The 22610-nt window shown below is 47.0% G+C and overlaps 2 protein-coding genes across 5 annotated transcripts in view; one reads left to right on the top strand and one right to left on the bottom strand.

Moving 5' to 3' along the window:
- FAM91A1 (family with sequence similarity 91 member A1) overlaps positions 1 to 11114 on the bottom strand; it is an 83871-nt gene extending 72757 nt beyond the window's left edge. Inside the window, exons 1-2 of one of the 2 annotated variants that reach the window (XM_068238002.1) lie at positions 10924 to 11114; positions 5677 to 5761 (exon numbers count right to left, since the gene is read on the bottom strand). In XM_068238002.1, the coding sequence (XP_068094103.1) occupies positions 5677 to 5761; positions 10924 to 10995 (157 nt within the window). In that variant the 5' untranslated portion in view covers positions 10996 to 11114. The remainder of the gene's footprint in view (positions 1 to 5676; positions 5762 to 10923) is intronic. The other variant, XM_068238001.1, reaches the window with a different exon arrangement.
- FER1L6 (fer-1 like family member 6) overlaps positions 10930 to 22610 on the top strand; it is a 288985-nt gene continuing 277304 nt past the window's right edge. For 2 of the 3 annotated variants that reach the window (XM_068237996.1, XM_068237998.1), the window contains exon 1: positions 18739 to 18792. The gene's annotated coding sequence lies outside the window, so the exon portion shown is untranslated. Of the gene's footprint in view, positions 11416 to 18738; positions 18793 to 22610 lie in introns of those variants that run through there. The other variant, XM_068237997.1, reaches the window with a different exon arrangement.

The following is a 22610-nucleotide window of genomic DNA, read 5'->3' on the forward strand; positions in this document are numbered from 1 at the left end:
AGTGAATCAGAGACTCAGAGGACAGGAAGGAGAACGGCTACCGACGTTTGGATCCCCCAGGAGGTGAATAAAATACTCTGCATAGATCTCCCGGCGGCTAGCCTGAGAGTAGCTCGGGATTACCGTCAGGGAGGTAAAAGGACAAACTATAGTGAGAGGTATATGGAGGCTGCCATGTTTATTTCCTTTTAAACAATACCAGTTGCCTGGCTGTCCTGCTGATCTACCTGGCTGCCGTAGTGCCTGAATCACACCAGAAACAAGCATGCAGCTAATTTTGTCAGATCTGACAATGTAAGAAACACCTAATCTGCTGCATGCTTGTTCTGGGTCTATGGCTAAAAGTATTCGAGGCAGAAAATCAGCAGGACAGCCAGGCAACTAGTATTGATTAAAAGGAAATAAATATGGCAGCCTCCATATTCCTCTCACTTCAGTTGTCCTTTAAGAGAAGTAAGAGAAGCACAGAAGCGGCAGCCGAGATTGTGGACATAAGAGTAGTCTGCCTGTCTGGGAATCCTCAGGATACGGTGTGAACTTTACACAACGTGTTCATAGCTGTTAAGTAAACCAAGTTTGTCCTTGAACTTGTTGATTTAGGCATAAGTACACCTAGCATTGGATTTTCACTGCAGTCTTCCAGCCACACAGCAAAGACCTCACAACCTTTCCAATGCTGATCATGCCACCTGTGCCTTCCTGTTACCACTGCTGCTGGTTCTACGCAGCTTCCTTCTTTCTTTCTTTGTACTATGTACAGAGGCTTTGGGGATGCTGGGACCTTCTGCCCTGTTCAGACTGCAAAAAGGAAAGCACAGGCTGACTCCATTTGAGCAGACTTTAGTCTCTAGCACTGACAGTCCGCAGTGCAAGAAGTGGGCTTCTGACCTGGTACTTTGTTTTTTTCTTTTCTTTGTTTTTTTGTTTTTTTTATGCAGACAAGTGACAGGATCCCCCAGAAAACTGGCCTAAGCTTACTTCAGGGTTATAAAACAATGACTATGGTAAGGAATAAATTGTTAGCTCCCCCAAGGCTAGTCAGTGACATAATGTACTCTGTAAAGTGCTGCAGAAAATGTCGTTGCTGTATAAATACATACAGTAACAATGATATGGTAGGACATTAGACTGAGTATGGTAGGATTACAGAGTAATCAAGCAGCTTGGGATGACCCAAGTCACTAGAACAGTTTATGGAACGAAAAGAGACCGAAAATGCCCTTCTACTAAAAAGCAATGCTTGGTGTGACTTGCCTTCTTAACCCCCCTGGCGGTCAATTAAATCCGCCAGGGAGGCAGCGCAGCACTATTTTTTTTATTTTTTTTAGCCTAGCGCTAGCTACATGATAGTTGCTGAGCAGCGGCATCCCCCCTCCGATCGCCTCCGGCAATCAGGCCCATCAGGAAATCCTGTTCTGAACGGGATTTCCCTTAGGGCTTCCCCCGTCACCATGGCGACGGGCGCGATGGCGTCACCGACGTCAGAGGGCATCCCGATCCACCCCTCAGCGCTGCCTGGCACTGATTGGCCAGGCAGCACACGGGGTCTCGGGGGGGCACCCTCTAACGCGGCAGGTAGCGGCGAATCGGCGCGGAGCAGCAGCGATCGTAGGTAACACGCAGATAGCAAATTGCTAGCTGTGTGTATGAAAAAAAATTATGCAAATCGGCTGAGCGGGGCCTGAGAAATCCTCTGCAGCGGCTTACCCAGTGTCCAGCACGGGGTTACTGCTAAGGAGGTTAAAGGAGAACTGTAGGGAGAAGTATGTGGAGGCTGCCATATTTATTTCCTTTTAAAGAGGAGCTGTTAGGTATAAGGTCTCAGAGAAAATAAACACATATATCAGTAGCTAAAGATTGGCTGTACTTACATTACATATGCATTTCACTGTCCACGTTTGGATTTCACAGAATTTGTATATAGTATATGCAGAGATAGATGCTCCTGACAGCTCATGGCAGGCTCCATGTTTTTCTGTCAAATGTGTCCTCATGTCCTGCCTGCTTCCTGATCACAGATAAGTTCCTACTTGAACAACACAGTGTGCAGTGAATATTAATGAGCCATGTGGCTAGGAACAATAGCTGACTCCTGCAGTGTACTCTGCCCGAGATTTATCAGTGCTATGCGATTACAAGCTGCTGTAACGTCTCATTAGCAGCCGAGGGGAGAGCCCCAGAATGCTTTGCAGTATGGTATGCGGCTTGCGTCTTCTTAAGAATAACAGACTTGCTGATAAGCACACATCAAAGGTAACTGAGATTTTTATCTTCACTAATGGCTTTTGGGCTTCCCTCTAAACTGTTTAACACAGGAGAATAGAGGTTTAAATTAGCTTCTGCAGCCTGACAGTTACTCTTTAAGCAATACCAGTTGCTTGGCTAACTTGCAGATCCTGTGCCTCTAATACTTTTAGTCTTATGCTGGGCATACACGGCGCGATTATTCCTTATCAATCGAGCCGCTGATGGCTCGACTGATAATTTCTGACAGGTCTGATGACCCGCCGGATCGATTCCCCGCTCGATCCCCGCGGGCGGACAATAGCGGGGAATCGAGCGGAAGATAAGGAGCGCCCGCGGGACGAGCGGGAATCAATCCGGACAGGTTATTACACTGAATGCTGCACAGATCTAGGAAACCTGCTGACAGCAGGAAGTCACATGATCAACTGTGCAGCAACTGAAAATACAGAGAGGAAAATAATAGCATTTGTAGAAGGCAGAAAATGATTAGTCATTTTAAAAATGTTGTTATGACTGGAAGGTAACTCAAAATTTTACGCACAGCAGCCTTTGGTAGCAGAACATGATGGAAAGCTATTACATCTAGCAAGTATATACTATGCAGTGCTGGCCTAGGTATACTGTATATTTAAGACTTTAAAAGATTTAACTTAACCACTTGAGGACCCACCCTTTAGCCCTCTTAAGGACAAGCGCTGATTTTTGTGATCTGTGCTGGGTGGGCTCTGCAGCCCCCAGCACAGATCAGCGTGCATGCAGAGCGATCAGATCGCCCCCCTTTTTCCCCACTATGGGGATGATGTGCAGGGGGGTCTGATCGCTCCTGCTACTACCTGTCCCCCCGGTGATCGGGGCTGCACAGGACGCTATCCGTCCTGTGCAGCCTGTGACAGGATGTCCGCTGTCACATGGCGGCGATCCCCGGCCAATCAGCGGCTGGGGATCGCCGATCTGCCTTACGGCGCTGCTGCGCAGCGGCGCCGTACAATGTAAACAAATGTCTCCTGCGTTTACATTTAGTCTACAAGAAGGCAGATGGAGGCTGGCACTTCCAAAAATAAGCTCTTTTATTGAAAGATTAAAAGCATGTGGCTATACGGCGACAGCCCGCTGTTTCAAGACTCAGCCCTTCTTCAAGCCGAAGTATCCACCTTGAAGAAGGGCTGAGTCTTGAAACAGCGGGCTGTCGCCGTATAGCCACATGCTTTTAATCTTTCAATAAAAGAGCTTATTTTTGGAAGTGCCAGCCTCCATCTACCTTCTTGTTTGCTGCAGCTGGATCCCATAGTGCGGGGAACCTTTGAGGCTTGGGCACCCTATCCCTCTCGTCAGTGAGTGCCACTCTTTTTATCTTTACATTTACACTTAGTCTGTGAGCCGCGATCAGCGGCTTGCAGGCTATTCACGGAGACCCGCTCCGTGATCTAACAGGAAACGGTCGCTCGCGCGGCCTTTCCTAATTAGGGAGGCACCTGGCGATGCAGATCTGCGTCGCTGGTCCTCCAGCTACCACTTTGCCGCCGCACGGTATGAGTGTGCGGTCGGCAAGTGGTTAAAGCATAACTGTAAAGAGAGGGATATGGAGGCTGACATATTTATTTCATTTTAAGCAATACCAGTTGCCTGGCAGCCCTGCTGATCTATTTGGCTGCAGTAGTATCTGAATCATACCAGAAACAAGCATGCAGCTAGTCTGATCTGCAGCATGCTTGCTCAGGGTCTATAGCTAAAAGTATTAGAGGATCAGCAGGACAGCCAGGCAACTGGTATAGCTTAAAAGGAAATACATATGGCGGCCTCCATAGAACTGTCGCTTCAGTTGTCTTAATAATTTCTCTGTATGGCAACAGTCCATCGCTTGTTAGACAGAACAGCTGTAAATTGCCGCCACTTCCCTCTGCAGTGGGTGCATCATTGATGCAAGCAGGATCAGTACGAGTTATATCTCATCAGACATCAGAAATGTCTGTTCACACCTTATGAGCAGCCACACGCAATTCATTTCCCTGTCAGTACACCCAAGCTGCCATCTGAGTCACACAAAGCAAAGATGAAAGCTGCTATTTGCTGAAATCTTTACTAAACCTATAGGTTTACTTTAAAGGATACCCGAAGTGACATGATGAGATAGACATATGTACAGTGCCTAGCACACAAATAACTATGCTGTGATCCTTTTTTCTGTGTCTGCCTGAAAGAGTTAAAATATCAGGTATGTAGGTGGCTGACTCAGTCCTGACTCAGACAGGAAGTGACTACGGTGTGACCCTCACTGATAAGAAATTCTTCTTTTTATCTCTTTCCTGCTCTCAGAAGCCATTTTCTGCTAGTAAAGTGTTTTGTAGTTGGAATTTCTTAACAGTGAGGAACACACTGTAGTAACTTCCTGTCTGGACTGAGTCAGCCACTTACATACCTAATATTTAACTCTTTCAGGCAGAGAAGGAAAGAAAAAGGGAACACAGCATAGTTATTTGCGTGCTAGGCACTGTACATACACATCTATCTCATGTCACATGTCACTTTTGGTAACCTTTAAAGCAGCAGGGACAGCCATACTATCCCAGGAAAAACACATACCCACATTTATACATACATATATATATATATATATATATATATATATATATATATATATATATATATATATATATATATATATATATATATATATATATATATATATATATATATATATATATATATGATACATACTTGTTTTACTTACATAACATATGTATTGTAATGTGGACGTTTTGAATTCAGTGAATTTTATAAGGAAAATAAAGAGAAAACTGTTCCAGGCATTTTCCATCTTTACTGCCTCTAACGGAAGCCAATCCTGATGTAATTTCCTCCCTCTTACTCTTTTTCTCCCCTTAGAATCTACAATGTCACATCTAGCTTGTTTTCTAAACACATGAGCACAGCATAGATGGTATTCCAGCAGCTTCTGCAGAGGGGTGAGGTGTATTTCCCTTCTCAGCCTTGTGTCACACTGAACTGCCCTCAGCCAATCAGTGAGGAGCAGGAATGTGGGAGGGGAGATAACAAGCTTCCCTCTCCCCAGAAATGTATCAGAATAGAGCCAGGTTGACCGAGATAAGATTTATAACAGCAGAAACATTTATGATGTTATTGGAATGCTTGCAATGCAGACTGCATGTAGACTACATAATAAACACAGAGCAGTGGATAAATGGGATTAGATTTTGTGGCTGACAATCCTGCTTTAACCAAAATATTAGTTGCAGAGGTCAGGCGGATGTGACGCACCCGGCTGCCTAGCACCAATCTGGATGGCCTGACCCCTGGGCAGCATTGTACACTGAACTGGAATCCATAGTTCTAGTTAGAGAAGACCTCCTTGCTGACACAGTCGTGTCCCCTCTACAAGATCTGCTGCATCCTCACCAACAGCTTCCTTACCCAAGTTGTTGCGATACCTCAGCTGGTTGCGAATACTGTACAGGATCACATGCTTCTCATATTCCTTCTGAGAGTTCCCCAGGCTCTGCAAAAATAAAGTTTATAAGACCTTTTATCTGGCTTGTAATATTTATTCCACACAGTCAATAAGAGGCTACTTGTTGCTAATGGCGTTTTTTTCAGCCAGTGGATAGAGGGGGAGGGGAAGTTTTGCTGACCGCCCATGTAGAAGTCCAATGGAGCCACTCTTGGATAATCTTGTCAACTGCTGTCCTCTATGAAGTTGAATGGATTTATTGCAACAGATTGTTTAGCTAGGCTGTCAAACTAGGTAGAAACAGTATAATCGCCCAGTGTTTTGATTGCTCAGTGTATGCGCAGTCTGAGGGTTTAGGATCCATCTACAACAGTGATGGCTAACCTGGGCACTCCAGCTGTGGTGGAACTACAGGTCCCATGAGGCATTGCAATACTCTGACAGCTCCAAGCATAACTCCGGGAGGCAGAGGCATGATGGGATTTGTAGTTTTGTCACAGCTGGAGTACCAAGGTTAGCCATCACTGATCTATACCTTATCAAGTGCATGTGACAAAGAGCACAGGGAGATTGACACGTCATGCGTTTCTTGCTAGGGTGCTCCATTCATTGCATAAAGAAACACTTCTGAGCTTTCAGGCTGTGTCCCAGACATTTGGCATACAATTGCTGAAACTATATCTATGTTTGGTCTAGTAAACGTATTGCTTGATAACACCTGGGACTGATTTTCACATGATCTCGCCAGTGTACCAGAGAAAGTAGTAAAGATCTGATACTTACCCGGAGCTTCCTCCAGACCCATGCCGTCCTCCCCCAGTCTGCCGTTCCGCCTTGATAACAGCTCAGTCACGTTTAGTTTGGGTCTTCTGCGCATGCGGTCCATGCATGCGCAGAAGACCCAGACTGGACACGACTGAGCTGTTATCAAGCTGATCGTGACTGAACGGCAGACCGCAGGAGGATGACGTGGGTCTGGAGGAAGCCCCTGGTAATTATCAGATCTTTACTACTTTAGATCTCTGGTTCACTTTAAGCTAGCCACATATCTAGTGATTCTGATTCAATCGACAAAGCTATCAACTTTATTAAAGAGAACCCGAGGTGTGTTTAAAGAATGTTATCTGCATACAGAAGCTGGATCTGCCTATACAGCCCAGCCTCTGTTGCTATCCCAAACCCCACTAAGGTCCCCCTGCTCTCTGCAATCCCTCATAAATCACAGCCGTGCTGTGAGGCTCTGTTTACATCTGTAGTGTCAGTCTCAGCTGCTCCCCCGCCTCCTGCATAGCTCCGGTCCCTGCCCCCGTCCCTTCCCTCCAATCAGCAGGGAGGTAAGGGATGCAGGCGGGGACTGGAGTTCTGCAGGAGGCGGGGAGAGCAGCAGACTGACACTATAGAGATAAACACAGCCAGCTCTGACAAGCTGTTTGTCAGCAGCACGGCTGTGATTTATGAGGGATTGCAGAGTGCAGGGGGACCTTAGGGGGGTTTGGGATAGCAACAGAGGCTGGGCTGTATAGGCAGATCCAGCCTCTGTATGCAGATAATATTCTTCAAACCCACCTCGGGTTCTCTTTAAGGAATAGACTTCTGAATGGTTGAAAGCAGCTCAACTAGTAGCCCACACCCTACAAAAGATATCATGTGCGATTAACCTCCACATTCGATCCGATCGATGTTGTGACTCCGTACTCTGAATGCAAAAATTGATTCAGAGTCGATCGAGTGACATGAGAACCGTAGCCAATTCCTGTGCGATTGACTGATATTTTGCATCCTACTCGATCAACTAAGCTGCTCGATTCGACATAAAATCAACCACTTTTCAACGATTGGGAATTCTGTAACACACTCGATTCTATAAAATGATTGAATCTAATGGTTGTTCGTACAACCCAATTGCTAGCTATATGGCCTCCTTAAACTGGTGCTATGTGGCTAGTCTAGTTGAGGGAATCCAGGGGGAAACCTCATAGACCACCGGCCGCTTCCTGCTCTGCAGCAATTTGGTTGAAACTAATTTGTAAGAAATAAGGGACCCCTTTTGAAACACTATCCCCACCCCCAACTAAATAGGTTTATTGAAGTTGCATGAGCAGAGTTGGTAATCCAAGCAAGTCCACTGGTGAGGGTGCTGTTGTGAAAATGTTAGGGCTCACAGCCACTACCAGCCTTTTCAAAGTACTAGTGGTTTGTAAAGCTCTTGCGAATGCAATGGTATGGGTGATTTTTAAAAAATCCCATCCCTATAGTGGGATCACACCCATAGGGCTTGATTCACAAAGCGGTGCTAACTGTTAGCACGCCTATGAAAACTCCCTTAGCACGTCTAAACAAGCTTTTCACGCATAAAACTTTACGCGCCCAAAACTTTATGCGCCCAAAACTTTATGCGCCCAAAACTTTATGCGCCCAAAACTTTACGCGCGTAATGCACAAAACGCAGGGCGCTCCGCGCGAAGTGCCCATTAAAGCCTATGGGACTTAGCGCGCGTAAAACTTTGCGCACGCAAAGTTAGCGCGCGATCTGATTGAGAAATCCGGTGCTAACCTACATAGCACCCTGGTTAGTGCGTCTAAAGACTTTAGAGGTGCTAAGTAGGTTAGCACCGCTTTGTGAATCACGCCCATAGAATTACATTAGCAAGAGCTTTTCAAATCACAAGCACTTAATAATGTGCTGCTAGTGGGTTCCAGGCCTAAAGGCCCATACACACGTCAGACTATTGCGAACGACGGGTCGTTTGAACGTCCCGTCGTTCAGTCGTCCGCACGCCAAATCGGGGGTGTGTACAGACTGTTGTTCGGGTGATAAGACTGGTCTTGAGCGATCCGACCCGTCGTTCGCAAAAGTCCGACGTGTGTATGGGCCTTAAGAGTTTGTTTAATCGGACAGTGTTTGCTACTGGATCACCCATTTTTTACAAATTAGTAGTTGTGACCAAACTGCCACGAGCAGGGAAAACTTTCCCACTGGGTCCCCTCAACTAATCTAGCTATGATCTATCAATAGTGATGTGATAGCACAGACCAGGAGGGTGATTGATGGTCACAGGACAGGCACACAGAGGGACAGGGGCAGGTACGAGTGGTAATGGAGGGCAGTAGTGGCAGGATTGGGGCTGGCTGGTCACAGGACTGAGGAGGGAATAGTGAGGGCAGGGCAGGCACTGGCAGGAACAGGGGCATGTACTGGTGGGGAAAGAGGACAGCAGTGGCAGGAATGGCTGGCCACCGGACAGAAGAGGAAATTGTGAGGACAGGGCAGACACAGGGGCATGTCCTGGTGGTGACAGGGGGCAGTAGTGGCAGGAATGGCTGGTCACAGGATATGTGGGGGTAATGATGATGATGGGGGCATGTACTGGTGGGGACAGAGGGAAGTAGTGGCAGGGAGAGGACAGGGATGGCTAGTCACATGACTGAGCAGGGAATAGGGAAGACAGGGCAGGCCCTGGCCAGAACATGTGACAGAGGGCAGGAACAGGACAGGGATGGCTGGTCACTGGAGAGAAGAGGTGATAAGGAGAACAGTGCAGTCAATGATGATGATGGTGACAGGGGGCAGTGTGGCAGGGACAGGATATGAGGGATGATGATGATGGCAGGGGCAGTGTGGCAGGGACAGGATATGAACGGTGATGATGCCGATGATGACAGGGGCAGTGTGGCAGGGACAGGATATGAGGGCTGATGATGATGACAGGGGGCAGGGACAGGATATGAGGGGTGGTGATGATGATGGCAGGGGCAGTGTGGCAGGGACAGGATATGAGGGGTGATGATGCCGATGATGGCAGGGGCAGTGTGGCAGGGACAGGATATGAGGGCTGATGATGACAGGGGACAGTGTGGCAGGGACAAGATATGAGGGCTGATGATGATGACAGGGGGCAGGGACAGGATATGAGGGGTGGTGATGATGATGACAGGGGCAGTGTGGCAGGGACCGGATATGAGGGGTAATGATGACAGGGGGCAGTGTGGCAGGGACAGGATATGAGGGGTGATGATGATGACGACAGGGGGCAGTGTGGCAGGCACAGGATATAAGAGGTGATGATAATGACAGGGGGCAGTGTGGCAGGGACAGGATATGAGGGGTGATGATGATGACAGGGGCAGTGTGGCAGGGACAGGATATGAGGGGTGATGATGATGACAGGGGGCAGTGTGGCAGGGACAGGATATGAGGGGTGATGATGGTGACAGGGGGCAGTGTGGCAGGGACAGGATATGAGGGGTGATGATGACTGGGGGCAGTGTGGCAGGGACAGGATAGGAGGTGTGATGATGATGACAGGGAGCAGTGTGGCAGGGGCAGGATATGAGGGGTAATGATGACAGGGGGCAGTGTGGCAGGGACAGGATATGAGGGGTGATGATGATGACAGGGGGCAGTGTGGCAGGGCCAGTATATGAGGGGTGATGATGATGGCAGGGTGCAGTGTGGCAGGGACAGGGTAGGAGGGGTGATGCTGATGACAGAGGGCAGTGTGGCAGGGGCATGTACTGGTGGTGGTGACATGGGGCAGGGACAGGATATGAGGGGTGATGCTAATGACAGGGGCAGTGTGGCAGGGACAGGATATGAGGGGTAATGATGGCAGGGAGCAGTGTGGCAGGGACAGGATATGAGAGGGGTAATGATGGCAGGGACAGGATATGAGAGGGGTAATGATGGCAGGGACAGGATATGAGAGGGGTAATGATGGCAGGGACAGGATATGAGGGGTAATGATGACAGGGGGCAGTGTGGCAGGGACAGGATATGAGGGGTAATGATGGCAGGGAGCAGTGTGGCAGGGACAGAATATGAGAGGGGTAATGATGGCAGGGACAGGATATGAGAGGGGTAATGATGGCAGGGACAGGATATGAGAGGGGTAATGATGGCAGGGACAGGATATGAGGGGTAATGATGACAGGGGGCAGTGTGGCAGGGACAGGATATGAGGGGATGATGCTGATGACAGGGAGGGAGATTGGTGACAGAACAGGCACTGGTAGTGACCAGCACAGCAGGGAGGGCACTGGAGGTGAGAGCTGCAGGGGGGTGTCAGGCAGAGCACTGATAATGGTGATTGCAGCACACGGCACTGCTAGAGGCACAGGAAGGCAATGCTTGCTGCTCACAGGACGAGTAACTGACAGGACAGGGCAGCTCAGGGATCGTTGGTCTCCCAGCAGCCGCTCCCCCTCCTCACCTGGCGGACATTGGCCGGCAGTTTGGCCCAGGGGTAGTTTTGCCGGATGTGGAACTCCACGTCTATGTTCATGGTTCCGGCCGGGCCGCGCCCCCGGTGTCACCCCGTCATGTCTCCGCCACCCCCTCCCGTCTCTCCAAGTTGCTCTCGGTAGGAAGTTACTTCCTCATTGGATACCAGTCAGAAGAAAGTTACTAGCGTCACTTCCTGCGGGGCGGAGCTGCGGTGAGCCCGCCCACTCATCACTGTTCACTAGAGAGCCAGCTTTCCTCTCAGTCACCTGAGGAGTAAGGAGGCGGCCATTTTCCCGAAGACCAAATGTCACAATACTGTGTGAGGCAGATAGAGCAGCTTACATCACGTGACTGTGTTCTCCTGTAACTGCACCGTCCCCATATCTGGTCAGCAATCACAGGAGAAATAGGAGTGTCCTACCTAGATGGCCATGTCATGTAGGGATGAAGTGGTGCTGAGAAGAATGAGGTCATACAGGTAGCAGGAAAAAAGGGTGCTGACTGAGGGTGGACAAAAAGGCCGCCTTTAATGCAATTATTGTTAATACGGCAAAAAAGAAATAAGGGTGCCACAATAAATATTGTTTAAAACAGTATAGTTTTTGAAGTATGTTATCGTTTTAGAAGCTTGCGACGTAATAGATTTTGTCATATTATTTCGTTTGTATGTACAAATTTTTAAGTTCTCAAAGATTAATATGTGTAAAAGGGTGTTTCTGCAGAGGGAGTCGTTAGTGTTAGGTACCACCAAGGGGAGTGGGTGGGGTTAGGCACCACCGGGGGGGGGGGGGGGGGGGTTAGGACTATGCACCACCGGGGGGTGGTTAGGGTTAGGCACCACCAGGGGAGTGGTTAGGGTTAGGCACCACCGGGGGGTTACGGTTAGGCACCACCGGGGGAGGGGGGGTTATGGTTAGGCACCTCGGGGGGGGGGGGGGGGGGGGTTAGGGTTAGCTACCACCAGGGGAGTGGTTAGTTTTAGGCACCTCCAGGGGAGGGTTCTGTGTGAGGGTAGGGTTGGGTTGAGCTGTATTGTTGAATTACGTAACAATATTTAACATTAATATATTTTCGTTATTATTTCTTGTCTGTTTTTACAATGGTATTTATCGTTAACCAAGTTTGACAACAATGTTTATCGTTATCAGATTTCGTTATCCAGCCTGGCCCTTTTTTCATGCACGCGCAGCATTGGATAGGTTGGGAGCTGGAAAAGCTGAGGAAATCCACTTGCCGGCCAAGCAGCAGTAATCAGGTGTTGCTGCTCACAGTAAAGACTTGCTGCATGTTTCTATTGGGAGTGATAACACAGGGTTTTTGCTGCTGTTTGGCCAGCAGGTGGATTTCCTCAGTTTTTACACCTCCCAGTCCGACACTGTGCACGCGTCCTAAATTATGGTGATTAGAAGTCCCTGTTTACCTGGGACATGTCCTAAAACTAGGGGCCCCCATCCCGGGCACAGATATGTCCCAGATGGGCAGTCGAATGTCTCAGCCGCCAGACTCTATGGTGGCACAATTGTCTTCCGTGCTCTGAAAACATTGGCCCACCTGTAGATCAGAGGCAAAGCTGTGTGTGTGTGTGTGTGTGTGTGTGTGTGTGTGTGTATATGTGTGTGTGTGTGTGTGTGTATATGTGTGTGTGTGTATATGTGTGTGTGTGTGTTTATATGTGTGTGTGTTTGTGTGTGTGTGTGTGTGTGTGTGTTTATATGTGTGTGTGTGTGTGTGTGTGTGTGTGTGTTCTGACTCCCTGTCTTTCTTCTTTTGTGTCCACCCTTAACTGTTTCTGGGCGGCATACTTAGATTTGTGATGGAGGAAAGAATAATCCAGATGCTTCCAGAATCATTCTCAAGCCCAACATTTCTGCATACGGACCCTCTAAACCAGCATACCTCCCAACTTTTTGAGATGAGAAAGAAGGACACTTAACCTGCTGAGCGGTCTGGACGAGCTCAGCTCCTCCAACACCGCCAGAGGCTGCCGCTCAGGCCCTGCTGGGCCGATTTCCACCAAATAAAAAGCAGCACACGCAGCCGGCACTTTGCCAGCCGCGTGTGCTGCCTGATTGCCGCTGCAGCGCGGCGATCCGCCGCGTGCAGCGGCGAAAGAGGGTCCCCCCAGCCGCCCGAGCCCAGCGTAGCCGGAACAAACAGTTCCGGCCAGCGCTAAGGGCTGGATCGGAGGCGGCTGACGTCAGGACGTCGGCTGACGTCCATGACGTCACTCCGCTCGTCGCCATGGCGACGAGGGAAGCGAAACACGGAGGGCCGCTCGTTGCGGCCTTCCGTGTTATTTCTTGCCGCCGGAGGCGATCGGAAGATCGCCTCCGGAGCGCCCTCTAGTGGGCTTTCATGCAGCCAACTTTCAGTTGGCTGCATGAAATAGTTTTTTTTTTATTTAAAAAAAACCCTCCCGCAGCCACCCTGGCGATTTAATCAGAACGCCAGGGTGGTTAAGCCATGCCCCTGTCACACCCCTGATGATCACACCCCCACCACACCCCTAGTCGCGCATACCATAAAGATTTCATAAGAAAAATATGTTGCTTTAGAATTCAAACCACACAGGTCCTTTCTATCCTGGTTCATTTTCCTTCATATTAACATTTTAAAATTAGTAATATATCAATTTAAAGGATGGGAATAAAGTTTAGAGTCAATCAAACACATCTTTAGCAGAGAAATATATATATTTACATAAAAAAGAGGGACAAAGTCCTGAAAGATGAACAAATGAGGAGGAAAGAGGGACAGAGGGACAGGGCTCCCAAAGAGGGACTGTCCCTCCAAAAGAGGGACAGTTGGGAGCTATGCCAGGGCTGTCAAACTCAAATAAAAAAGTGGGTAGAAATTGAGCTCTAGGACCAAGTCGCGGGCCGACCTTAATGTCTAGCAGCCACCTCTCTCCCTTATAAAGTTCCCTGGTGTCTAATACCCCCCTCCTTCCCCTATACAGTTACCTGGTGTCTAGTGGCTCTCCTTCCTCCACTATAGAGTTCCCTGGTGTCTAGTGGACCTCCCTCATCATACAGTTTACTAATGTCTAGTGGCCACCGCCTCCCTTATAAAGTTCCCTGGTGTCTAATAGCCCCCCTCCTTTCCCTATACAGTTCCCTGGTATCTAGTGCTTTCCCCCTCCCCCATATGGCTTCTCTGGTGATCTAGGTCTTACCCTCCAGTATAGCGTCTCTGGTGGTCTAGTGTGTGCCGAACATAATGCAAAGAGGGAAAAACACCTCAGGGCCAAATCTGATGGCTAAGAGGGCCAGATGTGGCCCAGTTTGACATGTATGCTCTAAACGTATCCAACAAGCACTTGTGTTTTTTGTTCTTGTGGCCGCACTCCTGTTCCTGTACAAGGGCTGGTGTACTGCGCAGGATTGAGGACAGTCTGCACCTATGCAGTAGCAGAAGCCGCTCATGTATGAGCAGCTTTGTGGTATAGCAGAGTTGTGGATCAAATTCCCGCATGCAGATGTCATAATTATTTGTGAGTGGTTTCTTATTGTGTCTTGAATTTATTAGGATGGCTTTGTAAAAAATATATGTATCAGCAGCCAATCTCTGATCCTGTCCTAGATATATTTTTCAATGTTAATCTGTGTTGGTATGTAATGTAATATTCCATGCCTGCCTCCTGACATTTTCTCTAATGCCTGGATTCCTCTCTTCTTAAAGAAAATCTGTATTAAGAATAAAACGTCCCTGGGGGGATACTCACTTCGGGAAGGGGGAAGCCTCCGGATCCTATCAAGGCTTTCCCCATCCTCCTCTGTCCCACGACGGTGGTCAAACAGCTCCCTGTATGGCGGGGATGTAAATATTTACTTTCCTAGCTCCGGCGCAGTAGCGGCTCTCGGCTCTGAAATAGGCGGAAATCGTTGATCCTAGTCTGGTCCGCTCTACTGCACAGGCGCAAGTCTCTTGCACCTGCGCAGTAGAGCGGACCTGACTAGCATTTCCGCCTATTTCCTGTAAATATTAAACAGCCTGACAAATTGTCGGCTGTGCCTTTCCGAGGGGCAGACAGAGCCCACTGTGGGATGCAGGAAGACGGAGGAAGCCTCGATAGGCCCCTCAGGGGTATTTTTTTTTTTAATGCAGAGTCTCTTTAAGTGTTAAAGTGGTATAAAACCCAGCATTTCTTCTTTGCTCTAAAAGTTTATTTACAGCATATAATATACTACCACAATTTTTTTTAAAGCAGAACAGCATTCAAAGGGTTTAAACACTGGACTTACTTTTTCAATAGAATGCTCCCTGCAGGGAGATCCGCATCTGAACCGGTGATAACATTATCTTGTGTTTACTTAAGTGTAGCAGAGAGGAATGTAAACATTCCCTGACTGTGCAGAAACTCCTTCTAATGTGTCCAGAACTGATACACTGCTCAGAAATCATTGCTGGGTACATTATAATATAAATACAACAGTTATGAATAAAATGCAATGGCAGCTTTCAGAGCAAATAAAACTGTACTTTGGGAACTACAAATTTTTAAATGAATAATAATGCCTATGCACAAAATCAAATATGATAACTGTATGGAATGTAAAAAGTAGGAAATGCATTTTTATTGATTATTATGTCAGTCCGATCTGATTTCCCTTGTCCTACCAGTTATCCCCCGATTCTTTTAAAGAATCTGCCCCCCCATACAGCACGTGGTCCCCCACCCCTCATTCCTTGCACCATGAGCGCAGTAGGGAGCAGTTGTAATATACTCACGCAGCACAGCATCTACGCCGTGCATATTACAACTGCCTTTTAGTATATTAGAGGATTCACGCATTGCTGGAGAGAAATCATTATTCTCTCTAAAGGTGGCTCTGACACCTTCTCTATATTTCATATCGAATGCATAATAACTAACTCATATACAGTGTCACAATGTCCCAGCCAAGCATAGGGTTAAACCTTTCCAGCTATCACTTTCAGCAGAACACAGAGTTAATTAACTCAGCTCTGTCGTTCACCCCTGCTGATTGGCCATAAATCAGTTGTTGGCAAAACTTGTATGAAGCAGGCTCTTACCAGCCTGACAGTCTCCAAACTGTGCAAGAAGCTTCAAATATATTTTTATCTGTGTTTTTCTACACAACTGGTCTGACAAACAGATGAATTCCCTATAAACCTAAAAAAATTATTTCTTCATATTTCATGCGTTTTATAGCTGCTGGGAATATGCTAGACATTTTTACAGAAGTTGTTAAGCTCAGCCTGACACACGTTCTGGGAAATTGCCAGGCGGATCGGACCTCCAGTGACTGAGCGATACAAGCTTTCAGACGTACTGTACAATTCCTGTTTAATATGAGTAAATTCTTTATGCCAGATTTCGTCCTTTCTTAAAGGGGGCTGGAGTTTCCCCCTCTGGCAAGGAGGGCACCAACTCTTATGTCAGCCCCTCCCAAACCACAATACTCTGGGTTACTCAGAACAAAGACTTATTGGATGCAGCCAAACACGGTATTTTTAACTCTCAGATATTCTTCGTCATTCTCTTTTTTCCTTTATTTCTATCCAACCAGTCCGTTCAACTGCTCAGTATATTTGTCTGGTAGTTTTAATGTGTATTTTTTGTTTATAGGTTTACAATAAAAACTAACGATTTAATTGTTCTAGTTTTTGCCCTTGTTATCTGATTATTCTGATCCATGCTAGAACTCTGGCCTCAAAAGAGACACACTACTGCATTGTCTTATCTTTATAAATTGTTCAGTGTGGGTAGTTAGGTTTCAAATAACTGTAAAATCAATAACGAATACATCTAGTACACAACCAAACAAAAAATTACTGTATATCACAGTTATAATCATCAAAATCCAATATTATATGACCAATCTCTCTGTGCAAATAAAGGTGCAATAATGCAATACTACCTTAACTACTGAAGTAAACACCAGGAATCAGAATATTAAGCATGAAATTTGGGTAATGAAAAACTACCATGCACAGAGTGCTTGTAATATTTGTAATATGCATTAAAAAATAATAAGAATACCTCCAGCAGTCGATGCGTGCACCACAGGTTGAACCCATCACCACTCAAAAACAACATTCTTATGCAATCGATCGTTTTCATAGAAAAAAATGAAAAACTTGATCAATTTGATTGTATTGTGTATGGCCAACTTGAATGTGCCCAAAGAAGAGGTGCCTGAGTTTTTTATCCTATTTTATTGGTAAATCATAAAGTGAATTCTGCAATATGTAATTTGGCCACAAGATGTCGCTATACAGTAATATATTTAGGATAGTGTAATGCAATGGTGCATGCATATGTTTTATTGTACAGGTTTGCTCAGTGTTTTGCTATAATTTGGGCTACAGCTTCACACTCTCTTTCCTTTGAATGTAATGCTTTTTTTGTACTTTGAAGGATAAGTCCCTAATAAACTTGTTTGTATCTTTACCAAGTGCATTTTCAAATTAGAACCGCGCTCCAAATGGTGAAATAAATGCAAAATGTAGGCAGGGGATCGCAAGCAGTAAACGAGTCACTCCACTCCACTCGAATCTCAATGCAAATAGCTGCGCTTCCACATCCAATCAGCCAAACCATGGAGGAAAGGAATCCCCTGAATATAAATAAGTCGCATATAGCCTTAAGTACTGTCAGGACGTATAACACATGAACACCCAACACCCGTGCTGCTACCCCCTTTCCCATGAGAAATCTTTACCTTTTCTCAAACGAATCATCAGGGGGCTCTGTATGGCTGATATTGTTGTCAAACCCCTCCCACAGTGTGATGTCAGGAACATGGTGCTGACATCACACTGTGGGAGCCTTGTTGCCTTGTGGGAAATAACAGCTGTTTCCAACTGCCAAAAAAGCAAGCAGCAGCTACTTCCACTGACATCACCTTCCAGCAGTAAAAATATCACCATGTGATAAAGGTGAGATTGTAAATCAGGAGAGGAAAGATTTTACAATGGGCAAACACTGACTAAATCATTTATACATAATTATTGTAAAAATTAAGCACTTTTGTTCATTATGTTATTTTCATTGGAGTTCCACTTTAAAGAGAAACTCCGACCAAGAATTGAACTTTATCCCAATCAGTAGCTGATACCCCCTTTAACATGAGAAATATATTCATTTTCACAAACAGACCATCAGGGGGCGCTGTATGACTGATATTGTGGTGAAACCTGTCCCACAAAGAAACTCTTGAGTACATACGCTTGGCAGTTTCCTGTCTGTGAACCTTGCTGCATTGTGGGAAATATCTGTTTACAGCTGTTTCCAACTGCCAAAAAAACATGCAGCAGCTACATCACCTGCCAACAGTACAAAATGTCACCATGTAATAAATGTCAGAATGTAAATCAGGGATTTAAAACATTTTACAATAGGCTAACACTGACTAAATCATTTATACATAATTATTGTAAAAATTAAGCACTTTTTTATTACAATATTTTCACTGGAGTTCCTCTTTAAACCTAAACGGCAATCCTTTAGGCTTCTCCCAGCTTGTCTAGTAATGCCCACCATGACAGAACCAGGCAACCCAGATGGATAAAATCAATCCAATAAAGTTTATATTACACAGGCAGGCCGCACACTATGACCGCGGATACAGAGCAGCGCGTCCCGCCAGGTCTGCCTATCATAAAGGTTGCGTCCTGCGTACCTCCTATCTCCACCTTTTACCAAGTGCATTGGTTTATCTGGATGCATGGATGTCTATGTATTGGTTTATGGTTTCTGTCCGGTTCGATCAGTAAATATTTTTTATATATTTTCAGTAAAAATGTCATTCGGTTGTACAGAAGATCCATGGAGGAATAGAACAGCAATATGAAATATGCTAGGAATCAACCAGGGTAATCATTGTGTGTAAGTCCTGCTTTATTATAATTATTGCTTAAAGGATACCTGAAGTGACATGTGACATAATGAGATAGACATGTGTATGTACAGTGCCTAGCACACAAATAACTATGCTGTGTTCCTTTTTTTCTTTCTCTGTCTGAAAGAGTTAAATATCAGGTATGTAAGTGGCTGACTCAGTCCTGACTCACACAGGAAGTGACTACAATGTAACCCTCACTGATAAGAAAATCAAACTATAAAACACTTTCCTAGCAGAAAATGGCTTCTGAGAGCAAGAAAGAGATAAAAGGGGAATTTCTTATCAGTTTCTTTAACTCTTTCAGACAGAGAAAGAAAAAAAGGAACACAGCATAGTTATTTGTGTGCTAGGCACTGTACCTACACATGTCTATCTCATCATGTCACATGTCACTTCAGGTATCCTTTAATTCACATCTCCATACCCTTGCAAGTTTTATACGGGCACTGTAGTAAAAATTTGACAATATATTCACTGACAGATTCAGAATTTACATTTTTCATATATAAGAAAATACATTATGATGTGGTCTTTACTATTATCTTGCTAAATAATAGATTCTCCATAACTCCCAACTGTCCCTCTTTTGGAGGTACAGTCCCTCTTTGGGAGCCCTGTCCTTCTGTCCCTCTTTCCCCCTCATTTGTCCCTCTTTCTATGTAAATATATAAATTTCTCTACTAAAAAAATGTATTTGGTTGACTCTTTATTCACATCTAGCGCTGATCGGAACAGCTGAATTCCGATTTCGTCGAAATTTCGTGTACCGCATGCGAAAACCGAGTTTCGTGTTCCGAATTTTCGTGTTCCGAGTGCATTTCTATTAAATTAAATAGTGTTAACTTCTGCGGTTAATTGTAAAGCCCCCGTACATGCTATCATCACCAAATTTGGCATGTATGTTAAGCGGATGAGTAGGAACATGGTAAAAAAAAATAAAATTGTGAAAAGAGCTTATAGTTTTTGAGCAAATCGATTTCAAAGTTTCATAAGAAAAATGTTTTTTAAACTGTGTAAAATGACACTGCTGCAGAACAGGTTACTGCATTCCGAGTTCTGTATACATATTGTATACATTTCATGAAAACAGACAGCGTGGGGTCCCCCCTCCCAAGCCTCCTTAACCCCTTGTCCCCCATGCAGGCTGGGATAGCCAGAATGCGGAGTCCCGGCCACGTGGGGCTTCGCACCCTGAGCTATACCAGCCCGCATGGTCCATGGTATGGGGGGGCAACCTCCCCCTCTCCCCCAGAGCCCTTGTCCAATCCATGGACAAGGGGCTCTTCCCCACCTCCGGTGCCCCAGGAGGAGGTGGGGGCCGCCGACTTCCTGGGGGGTTCATGGTGCCATCCGGGGTTCCCCTTTAACAAGCGGACCCCGGAAGCCGCCCCCTCCCCAGGAGAAATGAGTATAGGGGTACACGGTACCCCTTACCCATTTCAGCAGAGTTAAAAAAATAAATAAAAACACGACAACGAAAAAAGTCCTTTATTGTTCTAAATTAACCAGGGATACTTACCTTGCAATAATCTCACGCCAGTAACCTCAGGAGTGGTCCCACGCCAGTATCCTCTTATGACATCCCTCCACCCTCCCACACTGACGAACTCCCACCACTGAATGGTCACAGTCAGCCTCTGCATCTGTATAGCAGAGGCTGAGAACACGAAAATTTTGCCTTTAAAACAAGAAATTTCGGCAAACAGTGATGCAATCAAAATGGCCACTGGGAAATCCCCGATCGCTGGAGGCCACACTAGAGTGGCGAAAGCAGTGATTTTTCACATAGATGGTGGGTCCAGGTAACCAGAGCAGGAGGTGCCCTAATCCCCTGGACCCACCCATTCATGTGAAATAACGCGTATTCTGACACTTTGAGGTGGCCTCCGGGGAACGGGGATTCCCCAGCAGCCATTTTGTTTATGACACTGTTTGCCGAAAATTCTTGTTTTAGCAAACAATTTTCGTGTGTCTAGCTTATGCAATACAGATTGCAGAGGCTGTGTACAGCCATTCATCCCCAGGAGTTCTGCAGGATCGGCAGTTGCGCGGGATCTCCTAAGAGGATAGAGGGGTGCACAGCGCAGGAAGGTGGGAAAGTGGGCACAGAGCGGCGGGGAGGGGGGGAAGCCTCCCCTCCCTCACCTAGGGCCCCCCCTTGTGCACTCCCCCCACCTCCAAAATTCCAGCCAGCCAGCGTAACGGCTTACCGAGAGCGATAGCTCTGTGTGCCGCTGGTCTGGTATTCTGCACTGACACTGTCCAATTACGCTCTCGCAGTACTTCCTGTGAGAGCGTAATTGGACAATGCAATGCAGGAGACCAGACCAGCAGCGGCACACAGAGCTCTTCTCTCGGTAAGTGATTCCCGCTCGCTGCCAAGTTTAGGTAGGCAGGTATATAGGTGTCCCCAGTATAGATATACCCAGGTCTATAGGTGTCCCCAGTTTAGGTAGGCAGGTCACCAGTTAGTGGGGGCCCCCATGCTGGAAGGGGGGGCAGTGGGCACAGAGTGGCGGGGAGGAGTGGAAGCCTTCCCCCCCTCCCTCACCTAGGGTCCCCCTTCCGTGCTCCCCCTCCAAAATTGCAGCCAGCAGCGGCAGCGAGCGGGAATCACTAACCGAGAGAAGAGCTCTGTGAGCCGCTGCTGGTCTGGTCTCCTGCATTGCATTGTCCAATTATGCTCTCACAGGAAGTACTGCGAGAGCGTGATTGGACAGTGTCAGTGCAGAATACCAGACCAGCGGCACACAGAGCTATCGCTCTCGGTAAGCCGTTCCGCTGGCTAGCTGGAATTCTGGAGGTGGGGGGAGTGCACAAGGGGGGGCCCTAGGTGAGGGAGGGGAGGCTTCCCCCCCTCCCCGCCGCTCTGTGCCCACTTTCCCACCTTCCTGCGCTGTGCCCCCCTCTATGCTCTTAGGAGGTCCCACGCACCTGCCGATCCTACAGAATTCCTGGGGATGAATGGCTGTAGACAGCCTCTGCAATCTGTATTGCATAAACTAGAAACACGAAAATTGTTTGCTAAAACAAGAATTTTCGGCAAACATAAACAAAATGGCTGCTGGGGAATCCCTGTTCCCCGGAGGCCACCTCAGAGTGTCAGAATACGCGTTATTTCACATGAATGGGTGGGTCCAGGGGATTAGGGCACCTCCTGCTCTGGTCACCTGGACCCACCATCTATGTGAAAAATCACTGCTTTCGCCACTCGAGTGTGGCCTCCAGCAATCGGGGATTTCCCAGTGGCCATTTTGATTGCATCACTGTTTGCCGAAATTTCTTGTTTTAAAGGCAAAATTTTCGTGTTCTCAGCCTCTGCTATACAGATGCAGAGGCTGACTGTGACCATTCAGTGGTGGGAGTTCGTCAGTGTGGGAGGGTGGTGAGATGTCCTAAGAGGATACTGGCGTGGGACCACTCCTGAGGTTACTGGCGTGAGATTATCCCAAGGTAAGTATCCCTGGTTAATTTAGAACAATAAAGGACTTTTTTCGTTGTCGTGTTTTTATTTATTTTTTTAACTCTGCTGAAATGGGTAAGGGGTACCGTGTACCCCTATACTCATTTCTCCTGGGGAGGGGGCGGCTTCCGGGGTCCGCTTGTTAAAGGGGAACCCCGGATGGCACCATAAACCCCCCAGGACGTCGGCGGCCCCCACCTCCTCCTGGGGCACCGGAGGTGGGGAAGAGCCCCTTGTCCATGGATTGGACAAGGACTCTGGGGGAGAGGGGGAGGTTGGCCGCCCCTCTCCTCCAGAGCCCCCCCCATACCATGGACCATGCGGGCTGGTATAGCTCAG

This window comes from Hyperolius riggenbachi, chromosome 5 (assembly GCF_040937935.1).
Source record: "Hyperolius riggenbachi isolate aHypRig1 chromosome 5, aHypRig1.pri, whole genome shotgun sequence".
Taxonomy (NCBI): domain Eukaryota; kingdom Metazoa; phylum Chordata; class Amphibia; order Anura; family Hyperoliidae; genus Hyperolius; species Hyperolius riggenbachi.